The sequence below is a fragment of the Natrix helvetica genome (genome assembly GCF_964273705.1).
Source record: "Natrix helvetica genome assembly, chromosome: 2".
Taxonomy (NCBI): Eukaryota; Metazoa; Chordata; class Lepidosauria; order Squamata; family Natricidae; genus Natrix; species Natrix helvetica.
The window spans coordinates 251,472,647-251,497,012 of record NC_138552.1 but is presented as its reverse complement, the minus strand read 5'-3'; the positions used below and the strand labels follow the sequence as shown (position 1 = coordinate 251,497,012).

Below are 24,366 nucleotides of genomic sequence, written 5' to 3'. Positions count from 1 at the left end.
AAATTAGATTGCTTTGGATGCATTTCTTGTTATTTTAGTTGCAAACTAGAAATGCAAGCCTACATGCTTGGAGAGTGCAAGGGGTGAGGATACTGTTGCTTGGTCTGGAAAGAGGGAGAACCTACATTTGTGTGACAAAGAGGAAATTATAGGTATTTGAACTTCTTCTGAATTGTAAGTGGTTAAGGCAAAGATTTCATGGGAAAGGATGGATTTGAAAAGAATATTCAGGAAAAAATAAAAATGGCACTATACTGAGAAGGGCATTGTGACACAAGAAACAATTAGAATGGGCACTTGAAGAACTTAGGAATCTGTTTAACAGCTGATACTAGTAGAGTTGGAGAGGTAAAGATCACAGGAAGGAACATGTCAGTAATCTTTTGCAAAAATGTGCAATGTATGTACTTTTGTAAAGGAAGAAGAAAATATCTTGCTACTTTGGATGGATGGACAGGTAGATAGGTAGGTAGGTAGAGATAGAGTTAGATAGAGAGACAGGTATTTTGAGCCACGTACCTGTGTTCCAACCAATAAATAAGGTACATTTGGTGCATATTCTTTAAGTTCTGGTACCCATTCCTCCTTCACATTCTGGAAAGAAGCTGGATTTACCACAGAGAAACAGATGAGGAAAACATCAGTCATGGGGTATGACAGCGGTCTGAGGCGATCATAGTCTTCCTGAAGACAGACAGATACATATACATATATTACTTTTCATTAAAAATTTGAATTTTGATCACAATCATTTCTAATGGATACACATGCTGATGTTTCTAAGCAATTGCTACTCTCAGTATTCCATGCTAAATAAACTGAGAGTTAAATACCCTTTCCAATGTATTGCAGATTATACTTTCCTCCTACTTTTGGTCCATTTGGGTGAAGTACTACTATAAAAATCAGACAGTTACCTTCCCTGTCGGCTTCTACAATATATGGAATAATGGATATATTTTTAAGAATTATTTCACACACAGCAAACAGAAAAAACATCTTATTTTTCAAGACATTAAGCCAAGCTGTGGATATTACTTGATTTTAATATTTTTGAGGAGTGTATAAAAGGACAACAACAACCACAAAAACCCTGAATTGAACTGCTTGTTTATTGGGTGAGGTCCTCACCAAAATAAATTAATAGCATTTTTTTGGGGGGGATCAAATCAAACTTTTAGGAATAGATTATCCACAATGGCCAATGAGATGCCAATAAAAGTCCCCCCAAAGGGCTCAAGCACAATGGGTGCCTGTCCTGATATTCTTAACATTTGATATGCTGCCTCTCATCCTGGAAATAGCCTAAAACAGCTGTCACAACCAATTGATGTACTTTATCTAATTCCTCTTTGAAGTAATTCATGTTAGTAGGCACAACATCTTGTGATAATTGTTTGAATTTCTGATATCATATATCTGTCATATCATATATCTGTCTTGAACGTTTCATTATGCAGCTTCCTTGCAAGGGATTGGATATTCTTATTATATGGGATAAAAACTAATTCCCGTCCCCTTTCTCAGCTCCATTCATAAACATTTCAATCACATGGTATCTCTTTGGCTTCATTTCTTTCACATGTTGCTTCGATTATGGCCTCTCTGCCACACTAGAGAAGTAATAAAAATATGTTGTAAGATGTATTGCTACCTTCCATAAGGATGGAATTTCCTTTTTACACAGTACTGTGCTATCTGAGATGCAGACATTTCATTATCCAACTAGGTAACATCATCAGTGTGATGTTACTTAGTTGAATAATGAAATGGGCTTTTTAAGCAAACAACCAAGCTCAGAAGCACCAAGACCACCACAGTTCAATCCTGAGTTATATATATTCTCTTCTGTTGGAACCTTTCAATCTTATCCAACTCCTGTTTGGTCACTTGCAGTTCTGACTTTAATAGCATATACTGTATGTGAAGTTAACGTTTTTTGTCTTAATATTTATCACTCACACTGGTTTCCCTCCCAGTGGTTTCTGGCCAGAATGGTGGACAAGGCAGCAACCTGACGCCGGAGCATGGCGGACACTAGACCTTTGTCCAATCCCTCCTGGAGGAAGTCCATCAATTGTGGTATGGACGCTTAAACATCTACAATGTCCCGCTGCTTGCACCAAGTAGAAAATGCAGACCAGGTCGCCTCATATATGCGAGTCGTGGCTGGTCGTCTGGATGACTTTGTCCGAGAGGCGTTGCTTTCTCAGGAGCAGCCCCTCAAGCGCCAGACGGCTAGCTGGAGCCACTGGGGCTCTGGATGACTGATGGCCCCCTGGATCAGGACCACCTTCTCCAGGGGGATTCTCCATGGCCTCTCCACGGATAGATTGACCAGATCCGCGAACCAGGACCGTCTAGGCCAATGTGGGGCTACCAGAATGAGCTCCGTCTCTTCTACCAGGAGCTTGTTGATCACCCGCAGAATGAGTAGGAGGGGCGGGAACACGTACAGAAGTCCCGGAGGCCACCTGGCCCTTAGAGTGTCCGTCCCCTCCGCCTGCGTCGATTGGTAACACGAGAAAAATCGCGGGAGTTGAATGTTGGTCGCCGTAGCGAACAGGTCGACTTGCGGAGGTCCGAAACGTCTCACAATCTGACTGAATAGGTCTGGATGCAGCCTCCACTCTGAGTTGTCGATCGACTGTCAACTCAACCAATCTGCGCTCACATTGCTGGTGCTGGAGATGTGATCTGCCCTCAATGACGCTAAGTGGATCTCTGCCCAATGGCCCAAGTCTTCCACCTCTGTCATGAGCTGCCTGGAATGGGTGCCACCCTGCCGGTTCACATGGGCCTTTGTGGCTATATTGTCCGTAAGCAGCAGAACGTGACGACCCGCCAGTTGGCTCGAGAATTGTCGCAGGGCGAGTCGGGCTGCTCTCAGCTCCAGCCAATTGATGTTTCAGGCTGCTTCCGCGCGTGCCCACCTGCCCTGCGCCAACCGACCTTGGCAATGCGCGCCCCAACCGTAGAGACTGGCGTCTGACATCACTACAATCCTGTCGGGCTCCTTGAACAGGCAATCCTTCTCCACCACCTTCGACTGACACGAACTCAGGGAACGGGACACCTTCGGTGGAAGCTGTACCCTCCTGGGGGAGTTGCTTGCTTTCGCCCTCTGCATCGGCAGCAGGAACCATTGCAATTCCCTGGCATGAAGACGAGCCCAGGGAACCACGTTGAAGCAGGATATCATGACGCCTAGTAGTTGGGACAGTTGGACGATCGGCAAGGAGGTGGCCTGACAGCACTGTCGCATCTTGCTCCTGAGATTGCGGAGCCTGTCCAGAGACAGGAACACTTGGTACGAGACAGAGTCTATTATGGTGCCCAGGTGTTGGATGCGCGTAGCTGGGTCGAGGTGGCTTTTCTCCATGTTTACTGAGAATCCGTGCTCCTGCAAGGTGCGAATGGTGATCCGTACATCTCTCACCGCCTGTAGACGATCTGTCGAGTGAATGATGATGTCGTCTAGGTAACATTCCAGATGGATGGGGAGAGTATGCAGATGAGCCGCCACAGCTGCAAAGAGCTTGGTAAAGGTTCTGGGGGCGGACGAGAATCCGAATGGCAGGGTCCTGTATTGATAATGTCCTCCATTGTAGCACAGCCATAGAAACTTCCTGTGGGCCGGATGGATGGGCACATGCAGGTACACCTCCTTGACATCGATGGAAGTGAGCAGATCGCCTCTCCTTATGCAGCTTAGGATGGATTGGAGGGACTGCATCTTGAAGCGCTTGTAGGCCAGATGTTGGTTCAGGCGCTTCAGATCTAGTATGGCCCTCTACCCCCCTAAGTTCTTGGGGATCAGGAAGAGAATGGAGTAGAATCCCTTCCCTTCCTGTTCCGGGGGAACTGGCTCTAGTGCGTGTATTTGCAGAAGATGTTCGATTTCTGCTTGCATGAGGGATCTTTTTATAGGGTTCTTGGCCAGGGAGCAACGAACAAATGTCCGTGGTGGAAATGATAGAAATTCCAGTGTCAGCCCCCTCCTGATGGTATTTAGGATCCACGAGTCCATGGTGATTCCCTCCCATTGGTCTGCATAAAGCTGCAGGTGGCCCCCGATGGGAGGGGGACTCTGGCGGTCACTTGCCGCATCTGAACTGTCGGTTGTGGGAACCCCCTCGAAAGGGCTTTCGAAAGGAACCCTGGTTGTGCTGTCTGCCCCTGGGGTTAAAGTTGTTCCGGTCTTGAGACCTGTCATTAGACTGGTTGTAAGACCTCTGATAGGGGTAGGATGAAGTGGAGGCCTGGGTGTTGTCCTGTGCCTGAAAGGTCTGTTTCCTGAAGGAACCAGAACCCTTCTTCTCATTCTTCTTGAAGGTAGATGGAAGACTCTTCCGTTTATCCTTCATCTCAATCAAAATTTTCTCTAAGGAGTCCCCAAAGAGAAAGCCCCCCTTGAACGGAGCTGAAGCCAGCTTCCATTTGGCCTTCATGTCCACCTGCCAGTGCCTAAGCCACAGCAAGCGACGTGAGGTCACGTTGGAAGCCAGAGCCCTGCATGCGAACTTTGCTGCATTCAGGGAGGCATCCGCCGAGTATTCTACAGCTGTAATGATCTTGTTAAGATCGTGTCGCCAACGAGACGCCTCTGAAGGAGGCTGAGATCTCAGCTGGTGCAGCCATAGCAGGAAGGTCCTCGTTAAAAACGAGGCGGAGGTGGATGCCTTAATCGCCCAGGCGGCCGCCTGATGCGTTTTGTGACAGGCCTTTTCAGACCACTTATCCTCTGCCTTTAAGCCCTCTAATAGATCAGCTGGGAGAGTCGAGTTGGAGGTCAATGAGACCACTGGAGCATCCACCTCGGGCATCTTAAGCACATCCTCTAATTTCGGTTCCAGAGGATGTAAGGGCTTGTCCGCACCACTGGGGTTGGCCAAGGTACCTGGTTGCGCCCATTGGCGCTGTACCACGTCCATGAACAAGTCAGTGAACGGTATGAGCTCTGGGTCTGGGGTAGTTCACTAAACAGCCCCACCTTAAGATCCTGAGAAGTAGAAGGAATGACCTTATCCTTAGGTTTAGTTCCGAGCTCCGTTGAAGCCCTGGCCTTGTGCAAGATAGCCTTAAACAAGGAGGGCTTGAACAGGCTGGTGAATGCCGGCTTATTGGGAGGCATGTCCTCATCCTCCGAAAGCTCAAACTCATCAGCAGCCTCCTCTTTCCACGCAGACACCTCCGTGGTAACAATCAAAGTTGTTGGTCCTATCCACCACGGGGGTGCGAGAAGCTTTAGAGGCCTTGTTACCTATACCTTCCTTTTGTCGCATGGCCTCCACCACTCCCTGGGAGATAGCCTGAGCAATGACCTCCCTCATCTCAGCAGACAGAGCTGGGCCTTCGTCCTCTACAGGCCTGGGCCTGGCAGAGGGATGTCCTCTCTCACTCCTAACAGGAACCCTGGAGTCCTCCGCATGGAAGCAACTGTGGAATGGTTCCAACTCCTCTCTTACTGAAGAGCTAGGAGAGACTGGGTAACCCAGAGAGGCTGCCGGGGAACCTGACAAAGAATCTCTGGGTGGAGGGGATTTCGGCCCAGCCTCGGTCAGAGGAGGCAGAGGAGCCTGGGGCTTAACAGGCCTCTCTTTAGGAGTTTCCTGCCCCTTGTCCCCAAGGTGTTTGGGGCCCCTGTTCCCAAAAGAGCTATGGGAAGCCTTCCCCCCTGTGCCCTTATTTCCCTTTCTCCTTGGCCCGAGGGATCTGGCCTGCTGCGCTTTGCAGATGGTCCTGCCAGCTCCTCCCGTTGCTCCAAACCTTCATCTGCCATAGTCAGAGGTGTTGGTCCGGGTAGAGGAAGAAGCAGCTACACAAAGGGCACTGGACACTGGCCAGACGGCTCCAAAGCGTCCGCAGATCAAACTGAGGCTGGAGGCTGGATACAGGCACCAGGACACTCCCTGCCGTCCCCCCTGGGGTGGGGGTCGCTGAGAGGGAAGATTGAGTGTGCCAGCGCTCTGGACAGGCCCTCACAACCCTTGGCAGCGATCTGTGAAGAGGCGGAGAGGCGCGAGAGTCTGCTGCTGTCGGCTGCAAAGTTGGTTGAAAAAAATGGCCGCCGCGGTTTTCGCACCCTTAGAGAGGGGCCCGGGATGCAGCTGGCTCCCAATGGGTGGCCGCTAGAAAGCGCGCCAACGCATCACTTTCAAAATGGCCGGCGCGCCCTCCCGATCGCACAGAAATGCCGCTAGAGAAAGGATCTCCTTAATTCCTTCCTCTGGAGTGGCCGGAGACACGCGGAAAGCCGCTACCGTCTCCGTGCTTGCCAGCAGATGCCGGACCAGTGGTCTCACTCGTCCCTCCCACTGTGAGCTAAATACAGCAGGAGAAACCCGATCGTCGCCTCAGAAGACTGTAACCAATTTGAAGTACTTACAAGCAAAAATTAAAACTCAAATAAATAAAACAAAAATAAAACAAAAGGGAAAAATCCTAATAACTTCTAAACTAATTGTTACTACTAAGATATTCCTGGAGAGCGCAGCCTATCTATCCAATGACTGAGAGCTCCCCAAACTAGTCCTATCGGGCGGACTGAGTTTTTAAAACTGAACTAAGGAGGCAAAGGAGGCGTGACCAGGGGAAAAATCAACTCAGTCCTTGGACAGATAGGCTGTGTTAATCCTTCCTTGGACTCTCCAAGCAGAGCACTGGAGAACTGCTAGGTTGGCAGAAGCTGGAACTAGTAACGAGAGCTCACTCCGTTACGCAGCACTAGGGATTCTGCCGAACTGCCGACCTTTCTGATCGATAAACTCAGCGTCTTAGCCACTGAGCCACCATGGCCCTTATTTTCCAATGAAACAGTTAATTAAAACATATTCCAAACAAAGCAAAAAACCATACAACACAGTCAACCTATAAAATGTACTGTTACTGGATGTACTGAAAGCTGGTAGCACTTTAAACATCCATTATATCATTTCATGGAGACTACTAGCCATGAACAACCAAAAAACCCACAACTTTAATGTATGAAAGACAGTTAACCTCTGATGTGACAAAGCCACCTGGGACATTGTAATCTTTATGGTTTTAAGACTTAGCTTTCTGTTTTGTTGTCATATCCGGGAAAGCATGGTCTTTTCTTGAGGGAAACCACAGCAAAATCTGAAAGTAACTCCATAATTGCAAATCAAATCTGTTTTCAGAGTGTACTTCTTCAAACTGTTGCTAGATTGAAGATAAAGTCATGTTTAAGGAACTGAAAGTCTTATAAAGAGGACCTCATTTCTCAAGATACACACTAAGGCTGCCTTCTCTCATGTATTGGAATTCAATTCCAATAATACACAGAGCACCAGGGTTATGCTGGGGTTAGTTCAACACACCTAGACAACAGAAGGTTGATGAAGGCTGATATGTAGACTTTACAATATTTTATCACTTTATCAATTATTCAAAAATCTAATATCGACACAAGTTAAAGGGATACCTTGACAGGTAAATAGAAACATGACAAAACTGATCCCCTTTAAATATGCATTTATTCTTTGAAAAATATGATTGAATAGCTACTTTAAACTAAATCATAATGTGATTTGTTTAAGCTTTGCTTTGGCATGATAAGCACATGGGTTTAGTGAATAAACCATTGCTTGTTTTAGGGCAGCAAGCCTCAGACTAAAGTCAGTTTATTACTGACTTGTTAAATGCACCATAATTTTAAGTGAGCTCTGAATAAGGATGCAGGGCACTTTTTTCGTAGTTTCTTACCGTATTTCTAGTTGGCTTTTGTTACTGATAGCACTGCAACATTTAAAAAAGTATGGATTTCAATGTTAAGGGCAATGTGTTCGCAGCACAGATGCCAATTCGTATTTCCACATTCTGGAAATAAGAAATGGCATCTGTTAAAAGTGCAAGGTGTTTCAAATAGGTATCTCCTGTATCTCTAACTAAGAAAGAAGAACTCTGGGCTCTTTCAAATGTTCTACTGGAGATCTGAATAGCGTGGAACACACACATTCTCCTTCCTATCAGCTCATGATTAAAGATATGAAGAGACAGAACTGGTATAATTACAATTACAATCCAACAATTTTAGCAAGATAAACTACCAAAACTGTAGATGCATTACTGAATTCATTAAAAATAATAATTTATGGACTAAGAATACTATTTAACAAACAGTATCCAGACTTAGTTGTCATCCTATGCACCTACTGCGAACAATTTCTTATTGTCTAATTAAGATTAATCATTCTGGCCAGCCCCAAAAGACTTTATGTAGCATTTGGGCCTTAAATTGAATTGTCAAATACTCCTACAATAGAAAAGAGGCTGAAAGCTATTCATCTATTGTTCAAGTTGACATGATGTTTACTGGAACCATCTGGAGATTAGTTCATTTACCAGTGAAAAAAGACAATGCCAGCAGCAGACATACTCTTGTTGAGAATAAGCTAAGCTATCTATGTAACAGGATATGCATTGGAGCCCCTCTACATGTACATTTCATCATTTTAAAAATGGCTCCATTTGTACTAAATTGACTGGTTGTATTGCTTCAGAAAGCATGGAAGAATTGGTATACTTCCATGGAGATCATACAAAATCTTTATGTCGTGCAAAAAATTAATATGCCAGGGAGAGAAAATGGCTTCTTGTCTGACATATTAATTTTCAACAAATGCAAAGTATTTTGTTATATATGGTCTATTCAAACAAAACCATCTTCACCTTCATGTGACGTATATTTCCATATTCATTCTAATTTTTTCCATTTTATAACATGCTTTGAAAAGTAGATTGAGTCAGTATATTTTTCCCTGTCTTAAAAAGTCATTCCAAAAGCAGAGGAGGAAAAAAAAGAATTAAACCAAAAAGATATCAAAGCCAACAATCGGTTTTTGGTTGGACAGCGGAATGCTTACGGGTATGGCAAGAACGTCTCATCTATTTACTCATTTTATTATTATTATTATTATTATTATTATTATTATTATTATTATTATTATTATTATTATTATTATTATTATTTCTTAGCGCTTATAGACCGCCCCCTCTCCCGAAAGGGACTCGGGGCGGTGTACAGTCCATATCAAAATACATCATAAATAACTAGAAAATTTAAACAATTAAAATTATTAAGTAGATAGATACATAAATAAGAGGAGGATAAAAAGACATACAGAACTGTACTGCTAAGTAAATAATTTAAAATGTACAGAATTTAAAACCCCAATATCCTATAAAATTAAGTTTAAAAGAACAATCCCCCTAAAAAACCAGTAAATATGTATGCCAGGAGGTAGACGTTAAAATTATGCCAGGCCAGCCACTCGGAACAGGTGTGTCTTCAATTTCTGTCGGAAGGAGCGGAAGTCAGTGGTGGTTCTAATGTTGGGGGGGAGGTCATTCCAGAGGGTTGGGCCCATCACAGAGAAGGCCCTACTCCTTGGTGTCGCCCGTTGGCATTGCCTAGTGGATGGCACCAGGAGAAGCCCCTCCCTATGAGAGCGAATTGGCCGCAGGGATGTGTGTGGGAGGATGCGATCCCGCAGGTAGCTAGGCCCTATGCCATGGAGCGCTTTAAAGATGGTGGTCAGAACCTTGAAACGCACCCGAAAGACCACAGGTAGCCAGTGCAGCTCGCGCAGGAGCAGTGTTACGTGGGAGTACCTGGTACTCCCCATGACTGCCCACGCGGCTGCGTTCTGGACTAGCTGCAGTCTTCAGGCGCGTCCCAAGGGAAGCCCCATGTAGAGAGCATTACAGTAGTCCAGGCGAGACGTCACCAGTGCATGAGTGACCGTGCGTAGGGCATCCCAGTCCAGAAGGAGGCGCAATTAGTGCACCAGGCGAACCTGGTGGAACGCCCCCCTTGCCACGGCTGCCACATGGTCGTCCATTGACAGCCGGGCATCTAGGAGGACGCCCAAATTGCGCGCCCGTTCCACAGGGGGCAGTTGTTCGCCCCCTATGGCCAGCGTTGGAGTCAGCTGACTGAACCGAGGTGCCGGTAGCCACAGCCACTCAGTCTTGGAGGGGTTGAGTTTGAGTCTGTTGTCCCCCATCCAGACCCCGACGGCTTCCAAACACCGGGACATCACTTCGACAGCCTCGCTGGGGTGGTTTGGGGTTGAAACGTACAGCTGAGTATCATCAGCGTACAGATGGTATTCAACCCCAAAACCACGGATGATCTCCCCCAGTGGCTTCACATATGCGTTGAACAGGAGGGGCGAGAGGACCGACCCCTGCGGCACCCCGCAAGTGAGTGGCCTCAGGGTCGACACACATTGTGACCAGTCGGAGAGGTAGGAGCTGAACCACTATAAAACGGTGCCTCCGACTCCCATCCCCTCCAGCCGGCGCAATAGGATACCATGGTCGATGGTATCAAAAGCCGCTGAGAGGTCTAATAGGACCAGGATAGAGGAACAACCTCTATCTCTGGCCCTCCAGAGATCATCAACCAACGCGACCAAGGCTGTCTCTGTGCTGTGCCCGGGTCGGAAGCCGGACTGGCGTGGGTCTAGATATTCGGATTCGTCAAGGTGTCGTGGAAATTGCTGTGCCACCACATTCTCAACAACCTTCGCTAAAAAGGGAAGGTTGGAGACTGGACGATAATTAGCCAGCTCCATTGGGTCCAGTGAAGGCCTCTTGAGTAAGGGCCTCACCACCGCCTCTTTCAAGGCAGTTGGTAAGGATCCCTCACCCAATGAGTATCAAATTTGATACTCACAGGTCCATGGCTTCTGCTCAACAGAATTTTGATTTAGCTGTCAATAGCTACTAATATACAGTATCTATTCCTCTTATATTGATCATCTTCTTTTTAAAAAGTGATCTGTTAGTCATTCAAAATATGGCAAACTATATTAGGCAATGCAGTGTCTATACCTGATTTTTTAAAATATATGTGTATCTCTCACTAAATAATAAATTTGTGCATTGATTCGACAGGAAGTTCTCCAGCTGGACAGACGTGGGAGATGTGGGCTCCAAAGAGCCTCATATGAACCCTGTCTGACAAACCATCTACGAAGATTCTTTTGAATCAGAACCTCCACTGGAGGTGGGGGTGAAGAAGGGCAGCGTTTCATTAGACTCTGAGAGAAGCAACAGATCTCTCATGGGTTAGAGATTTGCCTATGAATCGGAGTCGGGGCAGCAGCCTTCATGGCTGACAAGATGCTGGCCTTTTTGTCAAAATAAGTTTGGAACAGGCGGAGACCGGGAGAGATAAAAGACCTGGTAAGAGAATTTAACTAACCCACAATTATAAATTAAACCTGGAAAAGGCAAAGAGAACGTAAATAATACTGATGGTCAGATTGGGACTTTTTTTTTCCTAAAAGAAAAAGAACAAAGGAAGGTGGAGCGTTGTAACACCAGCCCCCCCCCCCCCGGAAGTTCTTTGTCTGCGCTTTCGAACAGAAGAACAGAAAGCAGAGCAGTTACAAACCCACATAATTATAACGTTAAATTTGGTTTTGGATCTTAAACAGAAACCAATATTTTTACTTTGTTTGAATTCCTTCCAGCTAAAATAATCAAGAAAAAAACATGTTTTTCTTCTGAACCCACTCAATATAAACTCTAATTTGGTCTCGGATATCAAATAGAAACCAAATATTTTGATCTCTTTTTCTCTGATAATGGATAATGTAACCTTGACTGTGTGGGAAGTTTTAATTAACCAACTACCATAAATCAGAAGTTGCAAGAGCAGGAGGCAAAAGAGACATGTACTTGAATCTAGCTCTTTATAAGCTTGTTCTAATTGATATATTTTAAGCAGCTGTGGCTGATCGGAGACGAAGGTGACAGGGGGAAGAATTATTACAGAGATAAGAACTGGAAAATCCTATGGTTTTTTTTTCTTCCCTCCTTCGCCTTTTTATTTTACTGCAAAAGATTAAGATGGCCCTGGCTTCACTTCCTGTCCCACAGTAGCTAAAACTTAAGGTGGACCACAACCGCAAAATAAGATTTTGTATAACTAACTGCAATCTTGGAACTGGATATTAAGGATATCTAGAGAAGAATTCAAAGAAGAAGGGAGGCAAGATAATGAAGGGGTAGAAACGGAGAGAAACAAAAGGCAGACAAAAGAGGTTGAGGCTGTTAGTGGCATAAGGGAAATTGAAGGGGGAGGTTTTGCCCCAACAAAGAGAAACAAAAAACATCCTTTTGATGGTGACCTGGGGAAAGTTGGGGAGAGTGGATGTGCCGAAGCAAAGAGAAGGGAGAGGGCAGGAACAGAGAAGAGGGACAAAAGACTTACTAGGAAAAAAATCAGACAACCAGAAATTTTTATGTGGGAGAATATAAAACTAAGATAAAGGTTTTATTTCTAAATATGACAATAAAATGGAGTTGCTAATTGACTGAATGTAATAATGGAAAGATAATTAAGCAAAGGTTGAAATATATGGGATATGGATAAATATGATATTGATATTGATGTGGGGACGTTGTGAAAAACATGACAATAAAATGGAGTTGCTAACTGGTTGAATATAAGAATGGAAAGACAACTAAACAAAGGCCAAAATATATGGAATGTGGATAAGTGACTGACATGGGGAGGTTGTAAAGCAGAGGTTTGCCATTCACTTTTATACATGATAATTAAACTGAGTAGCAAATTGACTGGAAACGACAGCAGAAGGACAACTAAGCATGGGTTAAAATATATGAAACATGGATATACATAGAACTTTTAAGATAATGAAATAAAGCGAGAGGTTTACCGTTTGTTATTCTATACAATAGATTAAGGGAATTGAAATGAATATTGAATAGCGAGGTTTGCTACTTATAGACAATTAAAGGTAATGTAATCCAAGACATGAAAAAATTGAAGAGGGAACATGAAATACACTTATAATGGGAAACTATTGAGACTTAAAGACAGAATCACAAATTGGGGGCGCGTAAGGATGTATAATTATATAAAGATAATGATGAGAATAGTTGGGAATTGTAACCAGGTCTACATCTCGACCAAAATTAGGCTGGGTGGTGGTGGTTAAAAGTACACTGACTATACTGTATATGTATACTTTTTTGTTCTATTTTTCTTTTTTTTTCTAAAAGGAGGAGAATATATGTTTAAAATTAAATATGTATATATTGAAAAGGAGCTATAAATACCATCAACATAAAATGGAGCTTGCTCAGAAGCTGAAATACACCAAGCAAATGAGATGAAGAGTGGGAAGAAAAGGAGAGAGATAAGGGAAGCAGAGAGGGATAGGAGAAAGGGTAGGAGGGGGAAGAGGATGAGAGAAATGACGAGTGGAATTGGGAGAGAGGAGTAGGAGAGAGGAAGGGGAAGTAGAGAAGGGAAGGACAGAGGGCAGAAAGGAGGTAGGGAGGGGGATGAGAGAGGGAGAAGAAAGTGAACGCACAAATATAGTGTATGGAGAAGAGAAGAGCCAATATCTGGGTTTTTTTTTCCTATGGGGAGTTGATGGTAAGATGAATTGATGTAAACATTTAATAATACAATACGATGTTGGCTATGTAATAGTATACATGTGATTATATGTTATGAAAATGTGAAAATGTGAAAATATGAAATAAAAAAGTTTACAAAAATAAATAAATGTGTGCATTGTTTTCTATTAAGCAAAAACTTTAGAACCAAAGAAATAAGTTACCACTGACAAAAATGCTTGGGAGTTGGGAATTTTGTACTGGACAACACAGAACATTACCCATGGCATGGCAAAGTATACCTTTTTATGGGAGCTGTTAACTACATGGGAGAACATAAATTCTGCAAAGAGAGAATTCTATTTTCAGTACTCAAACTAGGTCTGGGGGAACTTCTGCAGAGCTGAACACTATGCCAGATGTTTTTTTTTAACCAAGGCACAGAGGCCTAATTACACACAAGGCATAATGGATTGATCTGCACATGAGGTTAATAATCCAAGAGTTTGGGCAAAAAAGCTATCATACAATCTTCTGCAAATGCATGGTCGCCTTAAATCCCATGAAACCAGAGTCTTGTAAGTCTGTGCACATACTCCTGAGATCACAGACAAGCTTTTTACAGTCCACAATAATACAAATTAACGATCTTTATCAAACGTACTAAAGAAGATTATATTAATCTTTCTCCTTTTGCATTATTTATTCTTTCCTGCCTTTCCCTCTCTTCCTTAAACCATTTCACATCATTTATTATGGCTTTATTCATGAGAGGGCGGATAGTCAAATCTTTATTGAGGCTACAATACTTAAGAGAACTGTATGCAACTCCACTTACTGAATGTCTAAAAGGATATTTGAGAACTGGAAAGGATGGTGAAAAAGAGCAACCAAAGTAATTCTGCTGATGGAGCCGCTCTTCTGCAAGGAAAAGGGGATGCAGGTAGTCCTCAACGGACAACAATTCATTTAGTCATTGTTCAAAGTTACAAAAGCACTGAAAAAAGTGACTTATGACCATTTTTCACATTTACGACCTTTTGCAGCATCCCCGTGGTCACGAAACCTGATCAGAATTCAGATGCCTGGCAACTGATTGATATTTATGATGGCTGCAATGCCCTGGATCCATGGGATCACGCTTTGCGACCTGACAAGCAAACTCAATGGAGAAGACAGATTCCCTCTGCAACTGTGTTACTAACTTAACGACAGTGGTGATTCATTTAACAACTGTGGCAAGAAAGGTGATTAAATGGGAAAAACTCATTTAACAACTGACTCACTGAGCAACAGAAACCTTGGGCTCAATTGTGGTCCTATGTCGAGGACTGCCAGTACTAAAATAAGAGGAAAGGAAAATGAAAGTGCTGCATGAGAAGTTATTCAAGCCTCTAGTTCAAGAATATACTCAAGTCCAACTGTGAGAAACCAATCCTGACCACTGATTAAATATAAAAGCAGAATATCCACAACATAGTATGTACCAGGATTATGTACCGTATTTTTCAGACTATAAGACGCACTGGTGTATAAGATGCACCAAGATTACGAAGAGGTAAGTAAGAAAAAAATTTTTTTGCCTTGCCCCAGCCCTGCTGAAGCCTGCAGAGTGCTGCTGGGGGCTGAGGGAAGGCAAAAAACCCTCCATTTTTGTGAAAAATGGCTCATTTTTTGCCTGTTTTTTTTGCAAAAACAAGGGCGTTTTTGCCTTGCCCCAGCCCCGCTGAAGCCTGCCGAGTGCTGCTGGGGGCTGAGGGAAGGCTAAAAAGCCTCTGTTTTTATGAAAAACGGCCCATTTTTCATACGTTTTTCACAAAAGTAGGATGCGGGGCTTCTGGAGGCCAAAATGGCTGTATTCGGTGTATAAGATGCACCAACATTTCCATGCTCTTTTGGGGGGGGAGGTGCATCTTATACTCCCAAAAATACGGCATATATTGTCAAATTCTTCTGCTGATAAAATACTCATGCAAGTTTTGGGGAAACTTTGAAGACTGGCTTTCACCTGGATAAACCAGCATCCATTTCTATCACTGCAGCTACACTGTCTTCCAAGTATGACTCCCTAGAAAATCAACCTCAACCAGAAACACTACAATCAATAACCGAGAGCCAAAGAGAACCTACAGAAAGGATGACAAATCTATACCCCTGTTCTTTCTCAGGGAAAAAAAATAAACTCTGCTCCAATATAGGGAAGTTTTAAAAATCAAATGGATTAATCAGTTGTCTCAGTCACAATTCTGGAAATCAGCGTGTAGCCTGATTTGTACTGAATTTTCTCAATGGCATTGGATATCTAAAAGCATAATTCTATGGAACAATTTAGTAATTCTGTGGAGGAAGTATGGCAATCCAAAACTGGCAAAGAACTGTGATACTGTGCGTGCTTTGAAGTAGAAAGTTCCATTCTAATCCACAGCATTATCAACTTTTTTTTAATAAAATCACACATGAAAAAAAAAACATCATTGCTTAACTCCCTCTAGTCCAACCACTACAACCCAAGTCTAACATCACATTGCAGTCTTATGTTGGACTGTTTGAAGATGAAGCATTTACAGTTCATTCATCCTGTATCAAACCCAAAAGCATGGTATTTCTCTGTTGGAACCCACCCTCCCATATTCCCCCATGCTTAATTCATCTGTTTTCCCAGAATAAATTCATAAAAGAAAGATCATAAACTACTCCATTCCGTTCTAAGTAGAACTATAAGTATTCCAAAGGGAAGCACCTGTAGAATATATTAGCTCCAACCTATGTTATCTAATCTTCCTCTGTACTTTCTGAGGAAAATTACCGTATTTTTCAGACTGTAAGACGCACCAAGGTTTTGAAGAGGCAATTTTAAAAAAAACGTAGGTAGGTAAATAGAGGGATAGAGAGGGAGGGAAAGAGAGAAATACAGTAGGTAGGTAGAGAGAGTGTAGATAGGTAGGTAGAGGGATAGAGAGAGAGAAATAGAAAGATAGAGAGAAATACAGTAGATAGGTAGGGATAGAGAGAGAATAGGTAGGTTGATTGGTAGGTAGAGGGATAGATAGAGAGAAAATAGAGAGAGAGAGATAAATACAGTAGATGGGTAGGGAGAGAGAGTAGTTAGATAGGTAAGTAGGTAGATAAAGGGATAGGAGAGAGAAATACAGTAGGTAGACAAGGAGAGTGTGTGTAGGTAGGTAGGTAGGTAGGTAGGTAGGCAGGTAGGTAGAGGGATAGAGAGAGAGAAATAGAGAGGGAGAGAGAGAAATACAGTAGATAGGTAGGGAGAGAGAGAGTAGTTAGGTAGGTAGGTAGATAAAGGGATAGAGAGAGACAAATCGAGAGAGAGAAATCAGTTACGTAGGTAGGTAGGTAGAGGGATAGAGAGAGAGAAATAGAGAGAAAAAAACAGTAGATAGGTAGGTGTTTCTGCTGGCACAGTACTTGATCAATGTAATTCTCATCAATCAGTTAAAGAGCTTTCCAAAAGGAAAAAAAAAAGTTTTGCACTCTGCAAACCTCTCAAAAACAGCCCGTTTTTCACGAAAATGGCCCCATTTTTCATGAAAACAGACCCCTTTTTTCCCCCCAAAAAAGGCATGAATAGCCTTGGGGGGCTTGCAGAGTGCTCCTGAGGGGAGTGGGGAGGGGGGCAAAAATGAGCAAAAAATGGCCCGTTTTTCACGAAAATGGGCCCATTTTTTGTCAAAAAAATTGCATATATAGCCTTATGGAGGCATATAGAGTGCTGCTGGGGGCTGGGGGGCAAAAACGCTCCATTTTTTGCTCATTTCTGCCCTCCCCAGCCCCCAGGAGCTCTATGAAAGCCTCCATAAGGGTATGCATGGCCATTTTGGTGAAGGGGCGGGGCTTTGGGAGGCAAAAAAAATGCTGTATTCGGTGTATAAGACGCACCCAGATTTTCAGCCTCTTTTTTGAGGAAAAAAGGTGCGTCTTATACTCCGAAAAATATGGTACCTAGAATATGTCGGACCATCCTTAAATGGTGCAGAAGAAAGTAAAAGCTGGAGAATGGGGAAAGGGCTGAGGTCAGTGGGATTCAGCCAGTTTGCACTTATTCGGGAGAACCGATTGTTAACTTTCTAAGCAGTTCGGAGAACCGGTTGTTGGAAGAAATCTCATTTTGTTTTTTTCCACTTTACAGGGCTAATCCTGTAAGGAAGATAGAAAGGAAACATTCTGGTGCTGTTTCTAGCCTAATCTTTATTGCCCTGCTTACAGAAACTGCCTCTCTAGTTAACCCTTATTACATTGTAACAGCTAAGGCGAAACACCCATCGACGTGAGTGACGTTGAATTGGCCATGCCCACCCAGTCACATGACCATCGAGCCACGCCTATCCAGCTGGTCATTAGGGCAGAGAACCAGTTGTTACATTATTTGAATCCCACTGTCAACTTCTAAAGCGTTGCCATGACTATTATCAGGCTGGCATGGAAGGGGAAATTCCATGCATGCCTTCGGCGGGAGTCGGATCTCATGTCTACAGCCTAGTTGGAGAATATGAGTTATGATGCAGGATAGAAGAGAGGGGATTCAGGGTTAAGTTCAAACGCAATTAAGCGAAAGCAGTTTTGGCTCCACAGGAGTCCACGCCAGAATGTCGATCCTAGTAAATGATTGGATTTCTTTTGAACTTTGTCTCGAGGCTCGTAAATTAATTAGGTCATCTTTTGGGAACTTCACACCCACCACTGGCTGAGGTTCATTGCAGACCACCCTGGAGATATGTGGGATAGGTCTCTTTCACTTCATGTGGTCCTGGGATAGTGAAATAAATTCCAGGTATTTTTTCTTCTTATTTTGTGCAAGAAAACAATTTTTTTAGCAATAATATAACTTAAAAGCTACAAAAAGACAAGTAAAACTACTACACTGATATATCATGCAATAATCTCTAAGGGCTGTCATCCGATGGAAACAGGGCTATCCATGCTCTATGTTCATCTTGGTAAAAACAGGACTGAAGCAATTGTCCCCGCTTTCTTTTTATTGTATCTATCAAGTCACAGGAAAACATGCCCACAGCAAAATCCACATAGAAAGGAATAGGAAGCATAAAAGATACTGGAGATAAGGAACTCAAACACAGTTTCTTTCATGTTTTAATTCTTATAATTCAACATCTAGGGTTCGTATTTAAATGGAAACAGGGTAGCGGTTTGGTAACATAAAATGTATTGCCTATACTACCTACGTTATTTCTAAATTTTCAGACAACAGGAAATCTGAAAAACTCAATTATGTGTCCTTCAAGCTGTATTTCTTCTGGCCACTTTACGGACAGTTCTACAGTACATAATTATTTTAACAATAATGCATAGAAGTAATTAGCTATTTCTGACTTCCAGGATGTTTATTTTTACCTATCTTTCCAGTCTGATCAACAGCTCTAGCATACTATAGTTAAAATTCTCTCATCCAAATCCCCTATCCGAACCCTCTTTAGCTATAGTCAGCCAGTTGTTGCTACTTGCTGAGAAGTAAGTAACAAAGAACCCAGGAAATGCTTAGGTTGGAACACCTAATTGTCGTTTAATCTAGATATGCTTTTGCCTTTAAGTACGTACTTCGACATGTTTACTTTTAAAGGCTGCCTTACAACTTTAAATGTTAGCTCAGACAAAAGACACATAGCTATCATAGGGGTTCAAATAAACTTATCAGCCACTAAACACACTAAAGACATTTTTTAAAAAAAGATATAACTCATTAATTTCACTGTATATATCAAGAAAGGGCAAACATTTTATGCTGAGATTCAGAAGAGTTTGCCAGAATATCATGACCATTTGGCAATTAAAAGAGATCCTTTAACCGATGAAGGAGAATATTTGTAGCTCAAGGCTGAAATGAAGGATCCTTGGTAATCTTTGAGTTTGGTTTTTTTCCTTGCAGATGTTTCATTATCCAAAATATTTTGCACTAGTTTGGTGCAAGAAAACATCTGCAAGAAAACAACCAAGCTCAGAGAGCAGCAAGGACCCCTCAGATCCTTTAAACTCCATGCTCTAATAGCTTCATCATAAGACTGGTTTCTGCACCTACTTTAAAAAGTCACATTTTCAAAATGATAGCAACAAACCAGAATAATCCAACATCTGATTATTCTGAAATTCTTCATGGATTTTTTATAATTTTTAAATTTTATTTCAGGAGTTGAACTCATACATGCCATAGAAATGTCTTAAGTACTGCATGTGTGTGTAGAGTCAGTTTGTTTAGTGGTCAAGGCACCAGGCCAGTTGGCTGACCTTGGGCTAGTAACTCCCTCTCTTAGCCCTAGAAAGCAGGCAAACCACTTCTGAAAATCTTGCCAAGAAAACTGCAGCTACTTATCCGGCCAATCACCATGAGCCAACACTACCTTGAAGGCCCCCCACTCACCCCAAAAAACCTTGCATATGTGTGTTTCCCAATAGTTTTCACTGCCCTTGTATCTCTATTTCCAATCTCATTAGACATTTTTCAAAAGGAGACTCCACTGTGTAACATCTAAAGCTATTTGTTCATTTGGGTCACTATAGCAATTAACTTAGCTATGCTTAGATGACTGTGTTATCACTAACTACTACAATGGTAAATAGTTCCTTTATTTTGCAGACATTCAAAACTCTAAATGTATTGTTCCCAATTGAATCTGACTGCTGATTAATGTGAATTTCATTCCCCCCCCCCCCCGGATTTTTTGGGGAAGGTGTCCTTCATTCTTAATATGGAAGGATGAAGATAAAACATAGAAGAAATAATTTCTTAATATTCAAATAGATAGATGAACACACATACACATCCTTTTCCTGAGGTCTTTTAAGAATTCTTAAGTACACTAAAAAAGAATTATGTTGTTTAATGTGGAAAAAAACAACTAAAGGATTTTAAAGACATGCTTCATTGTTAGGTACCAATTCTAGAATTCCAATTTCTTTTGTCTTCCTGTTCTTAGGTTTTTGCTTTTATTTTGTACTGCAGTACTGTAATACAATTCTTAATAATTAGGGTGATTAGGAAAATGTCTGAATGACATTTCTTACACTACTTTCCCCCAATTTTGCAAATTCCAGATGCATTGGAATTATAATTTCCAGAAATTCTGCAGTATGAAATATAGTTCTAGAGGTCCTAAAATATATTTCAGGACAGACAGAATATAAGGAACAGCAAACACAGAGATTACATTAATTTCAGGTTCAGATAGAAATATCTTCCATAAACCTTCTAATTTGCCTATTTAAAAGAGACAACAGACAATCTGTAAAATGGAAAGCATATATATCTAGGATAAACTAGGGATTGACCGTGGCTTCCCTGGAGAGATAGGATTTTTGACAAATGTCTAATTATCCAAAACTTCCCCAGCACAATTCCCCCCCCCCCCAATATTCCAGATTGTACCAATCCACTGACAGATCATTCCATGAGTCATTACAGAATGGTTGGTCATATTCTCTGAAAAGAGTGGGTGGTGATAAAATTAAAAACCTGCCTAAAACAATGAATGAATGGTTACAACCTTGTTCCCATCCCCTTCCAATCCACATCAAATGATAATTCCCCTCCTGTTTATTTCAACGTTCTAAATGTGTTATTTTATACTATGGTAATGTCTTCAAAAAGTCAAAGGATCAACCCATTGCGTTGGGCAAATCTTATCAAATATTACACAAGGCTTCACGCTCTTGAGAAACTTGTCTAGATTTTGTAACTGCTGAACTGCCAACCATCTATTGCTTAGAATTGTAGGAAGCAAAGGTTCTCAATCAGAACCATCTGTTTTTAGAAATAGAACCAAAAATAGCAATTGGTCAAAGCTAGTGAAAAAAGCCAGCCAGGCTATGCTGAAGGGTAGCCATTAGTGCTGCTAAAAATGGTACATGGAAACACTCCTCTATACTCAAGGTTGCCGGCTTAAGAGAGGTACAGTCCCAGTCCTGGATCCACATTATAATCTCTTTCCACAGCACAACTCACTAATGAGGACCTGCAAAATCCTCCAGAAGATGATTCATCCAATTCCTCTCTTTTTATCATATTCTGAAGTCCGGTGCTTTAAGGTTGTTTTTTGATGGTGTTGCAGAAAAGCCAGAGCATGGCTTGCTTTATTATAAAGAGAATAAAGAGTATATAATCTTCTACAGATAAAACACAATGAATGCAAACATTTTAAGGCTGCAACTCAAATAAAGACAAGAGTTGGAGATTATGGTAAGTCTAAAAAAGAAAATGGACTGTAATGATGCCTACAAAAATAACACGTACAACACACCACCATTAAACAATTTGGGACAAAGAAAGCTCTGGATTACGCATTAACATAAATTCATACTAATTTTTAATTATTGGGGGTAATTTATTTTTCTTTTGAGAGCACATGAAGTCTGCAAAGAGCTTGACCAGCCTGTTGCATTCTTTAAATTCATCACTGCCAAATATCACTATTATCAGGAAGGAATCACTACCCCAAAAAAACCTGCAGCTGGACACTTCCAAAACCTCACTGACACCACTACCTCCATCTCTGCTGCTGCTCTGCTAGCCACCAAACAGCTATTCCTTTCCAAACTGCAATTATTTTTAATTTATCAATGCCCTTTTCCCCTCTGTGTGTGTGCATGTCTGCTCTCTAATCTTCTAATAAAAATTAATTCAGGTATCACACCAAAGTCTGGTTTGTATTAGTGGTATTTGATAAATTTTGAGCCATAGTTTGTGCTTCCAAACCACCCTCCTGCATAAGTTAGTCTTAGTCAGCTCAAGAACACTGTGGTCATGTAAGTAATTTATTTCCTAAGAATAGGAGATTCCCTAAACTCACTTCTGTGGTCTGTGTATTGAACACACACGCTTGAGCTAGAGCCCTGTAGAAGTAGCTTACATTCAACTTCCTATAAGTGGCTTTAGAGACTTAATTGTGCCACCACTGTTATTACATCTTCAAATGCACTAAATAATTCCTGATTAATCTTTTCCAGTTTACAAATTGTCCTTCTTGGTCACTTGCTTTACCTTTAAGGAACCCAAAATTTCCTAGAGCAGATCACACAAGTTTATTTCTTATTGATACGTTGTCACCCTCTGTAATGAAAATATAATCTATTTTTTTAAAATAATTTTTATTGAATGTTTTAATCTTTAAAAACAGTAGACACAACGAGAAAAAAAAACAAAGTAAAACAAACATACATAACAATATACAGTAATTTTACAGCTTTCTATATCGGCTTTCCTGCTTAGCTTTTATAATTCTCCCTTCTGCATTGCCTTCCTATTATTATAACCTTGTCCTATAATGTAGCAAACATAATATTAACACTTATAATATTCATTATTTGTATCACCATATGTTTGTATTCTCTATTTTCTGTTTGGCTTCTGATTTCTAGCCACTTGTATATTTTATTCCATACTTTATAGAAGTCCGATTCTTCTCTTTCTTTTAGTTCTATTCTCATTTTATCCATTTCTGCGCATTCGAGTATTTTCTTGATTGTAGTTTCATCTGAGGGTATATTGATTTTTTTCCAATTTTGAGCGAAAGCAATCCTGGCTGCAGTGAGTATGTGTATGATTATGTATTGAGATTGTTTGTCCATTTTCTAAGAATGCTTCTGGTTTGAGTTCTATTTTTCACTCAGTAATTTCTTCCAACCATTTCTGGATTTTGCACCAGTAGTTCCTTGTGATGGGGCACGTCCACCACATGTGATAGAATGTTCCAGGCTTGTGGCTGCATCTCCAACATTTGGGGGTTAACTTTGGGTACATTTTGGGCAATCTCGCTGGAAGCAAATGCCATCTATTAAACATTTTATAGAGATTTTCTTTGTAAACTACTGCCGTCGTAAATTTTTAATTTCTTTCCCATAATTTATCCCATTTTTCTAACTCTATATTATGGCCAAAATTTCTTCCCCAGCTAATCATTGTCTCCTTTACCGTCTCTTCCTCCATTTTATATTTTAAAAGAAAATGGGAGTTGGTCCTTACCTGATACACTCATTTTCTGGTAGAGTAGAGACAGCAGCCAGACTGGGTATGCTCCGTCCATTAATCAATCGGACTGAGTCTACACTTATGATGTCATCGGGCCCTTTTGGCTCCTCCCGTTTCAGATGAAGGAAAACTGTAGACTCAAGTGAGAATTGTGAGCAAAAAGTGAAAGTCCATAGTCACTCTCTCTCTCTCTCCTCCGCACAAGGAATCCCCTCGCATGACCCATACCAGGGCGGGGCTGGCTGCTGTCTCTACTCTACCAGAAAATGAGTGTATCAGGTAAGGACCAAAACCCATTTTCCTGTTATCGTAGAGACAGCAGCCAGACTGGGACGTACCAAAGACTGGGCTGTCCACTAAAATGGGAAATTGTAAAAAAGGTCCGTTAGGGCACAAGCACTTGTTGCAGCACCCTGCGCCCAAAGGCCGCGTTAGCCGATGCATACTTGTCCAACTTGTAATGACGTATGAAGACTGTGGGAGACGCCCAGGTGGTCGCCCGGCAGACTTCTTCCAAAGTGGCTTGAGTAGACCAAGCCACAGATGTCACAGCGCTGCGTGTAGAGTGAGCTGTAATGTTTGCAGGGAACGGTATGGGGATTGAAGTTCATAAGACAGTTTAATACAGGCTCTTATCCAGCACCCCAGACTAGACAATGAAGCCTTGGTACCCAAGGAGGCCTGGCGAAAGGAGATGAAGAGAGCTTCCGAGTGGCGGAATGAGGTAGTACGGTCAATGTAGATCTTGAGGGCACAACGTATGTCAAGAGTGTGCCACTTGCGCTCCCTCTCGTGACGGATAGATGGACAGAAATCAGGTAAGGTCAACTGCTGACCTCGGTGGAAACAGCTATTGACCTTCGGTATGAATGTCGGGGCCAGTCTTAAGACAACTCGGTCTGGATGGAACACACACAAGTCATGCCTGGCTTAAAGAGTAGCCAAATCAGAAATACATCTGG

At 42.1% G+C, this 24,366-nt stretch overlaps 1 protein-coding gene across 3 annotated transcripts in view; it reads right to left on the bottom strand.

The window, feature by feature from the left end:
• The window catches only part of RHOQ (ras homolog family member Q), a 50,314-nt gene that overhangs the window by 9,628 nt on the left and 16,320 nt on the right, over positions 1-24,366 (bottom strand). For all 3 annotated transcript variants that reach the window (XM_081940776.1, XM_081940777.1, XM_081940775.1), the window contains exon 3: positions 520-684. In XM_081940776.1, coding sequence (XP_081796902.1) covers positions 520-684 — 165 coding nt within the window. The remainder of the gene's footprint in view (positions 1-519; positions 685-24,366) is intronic.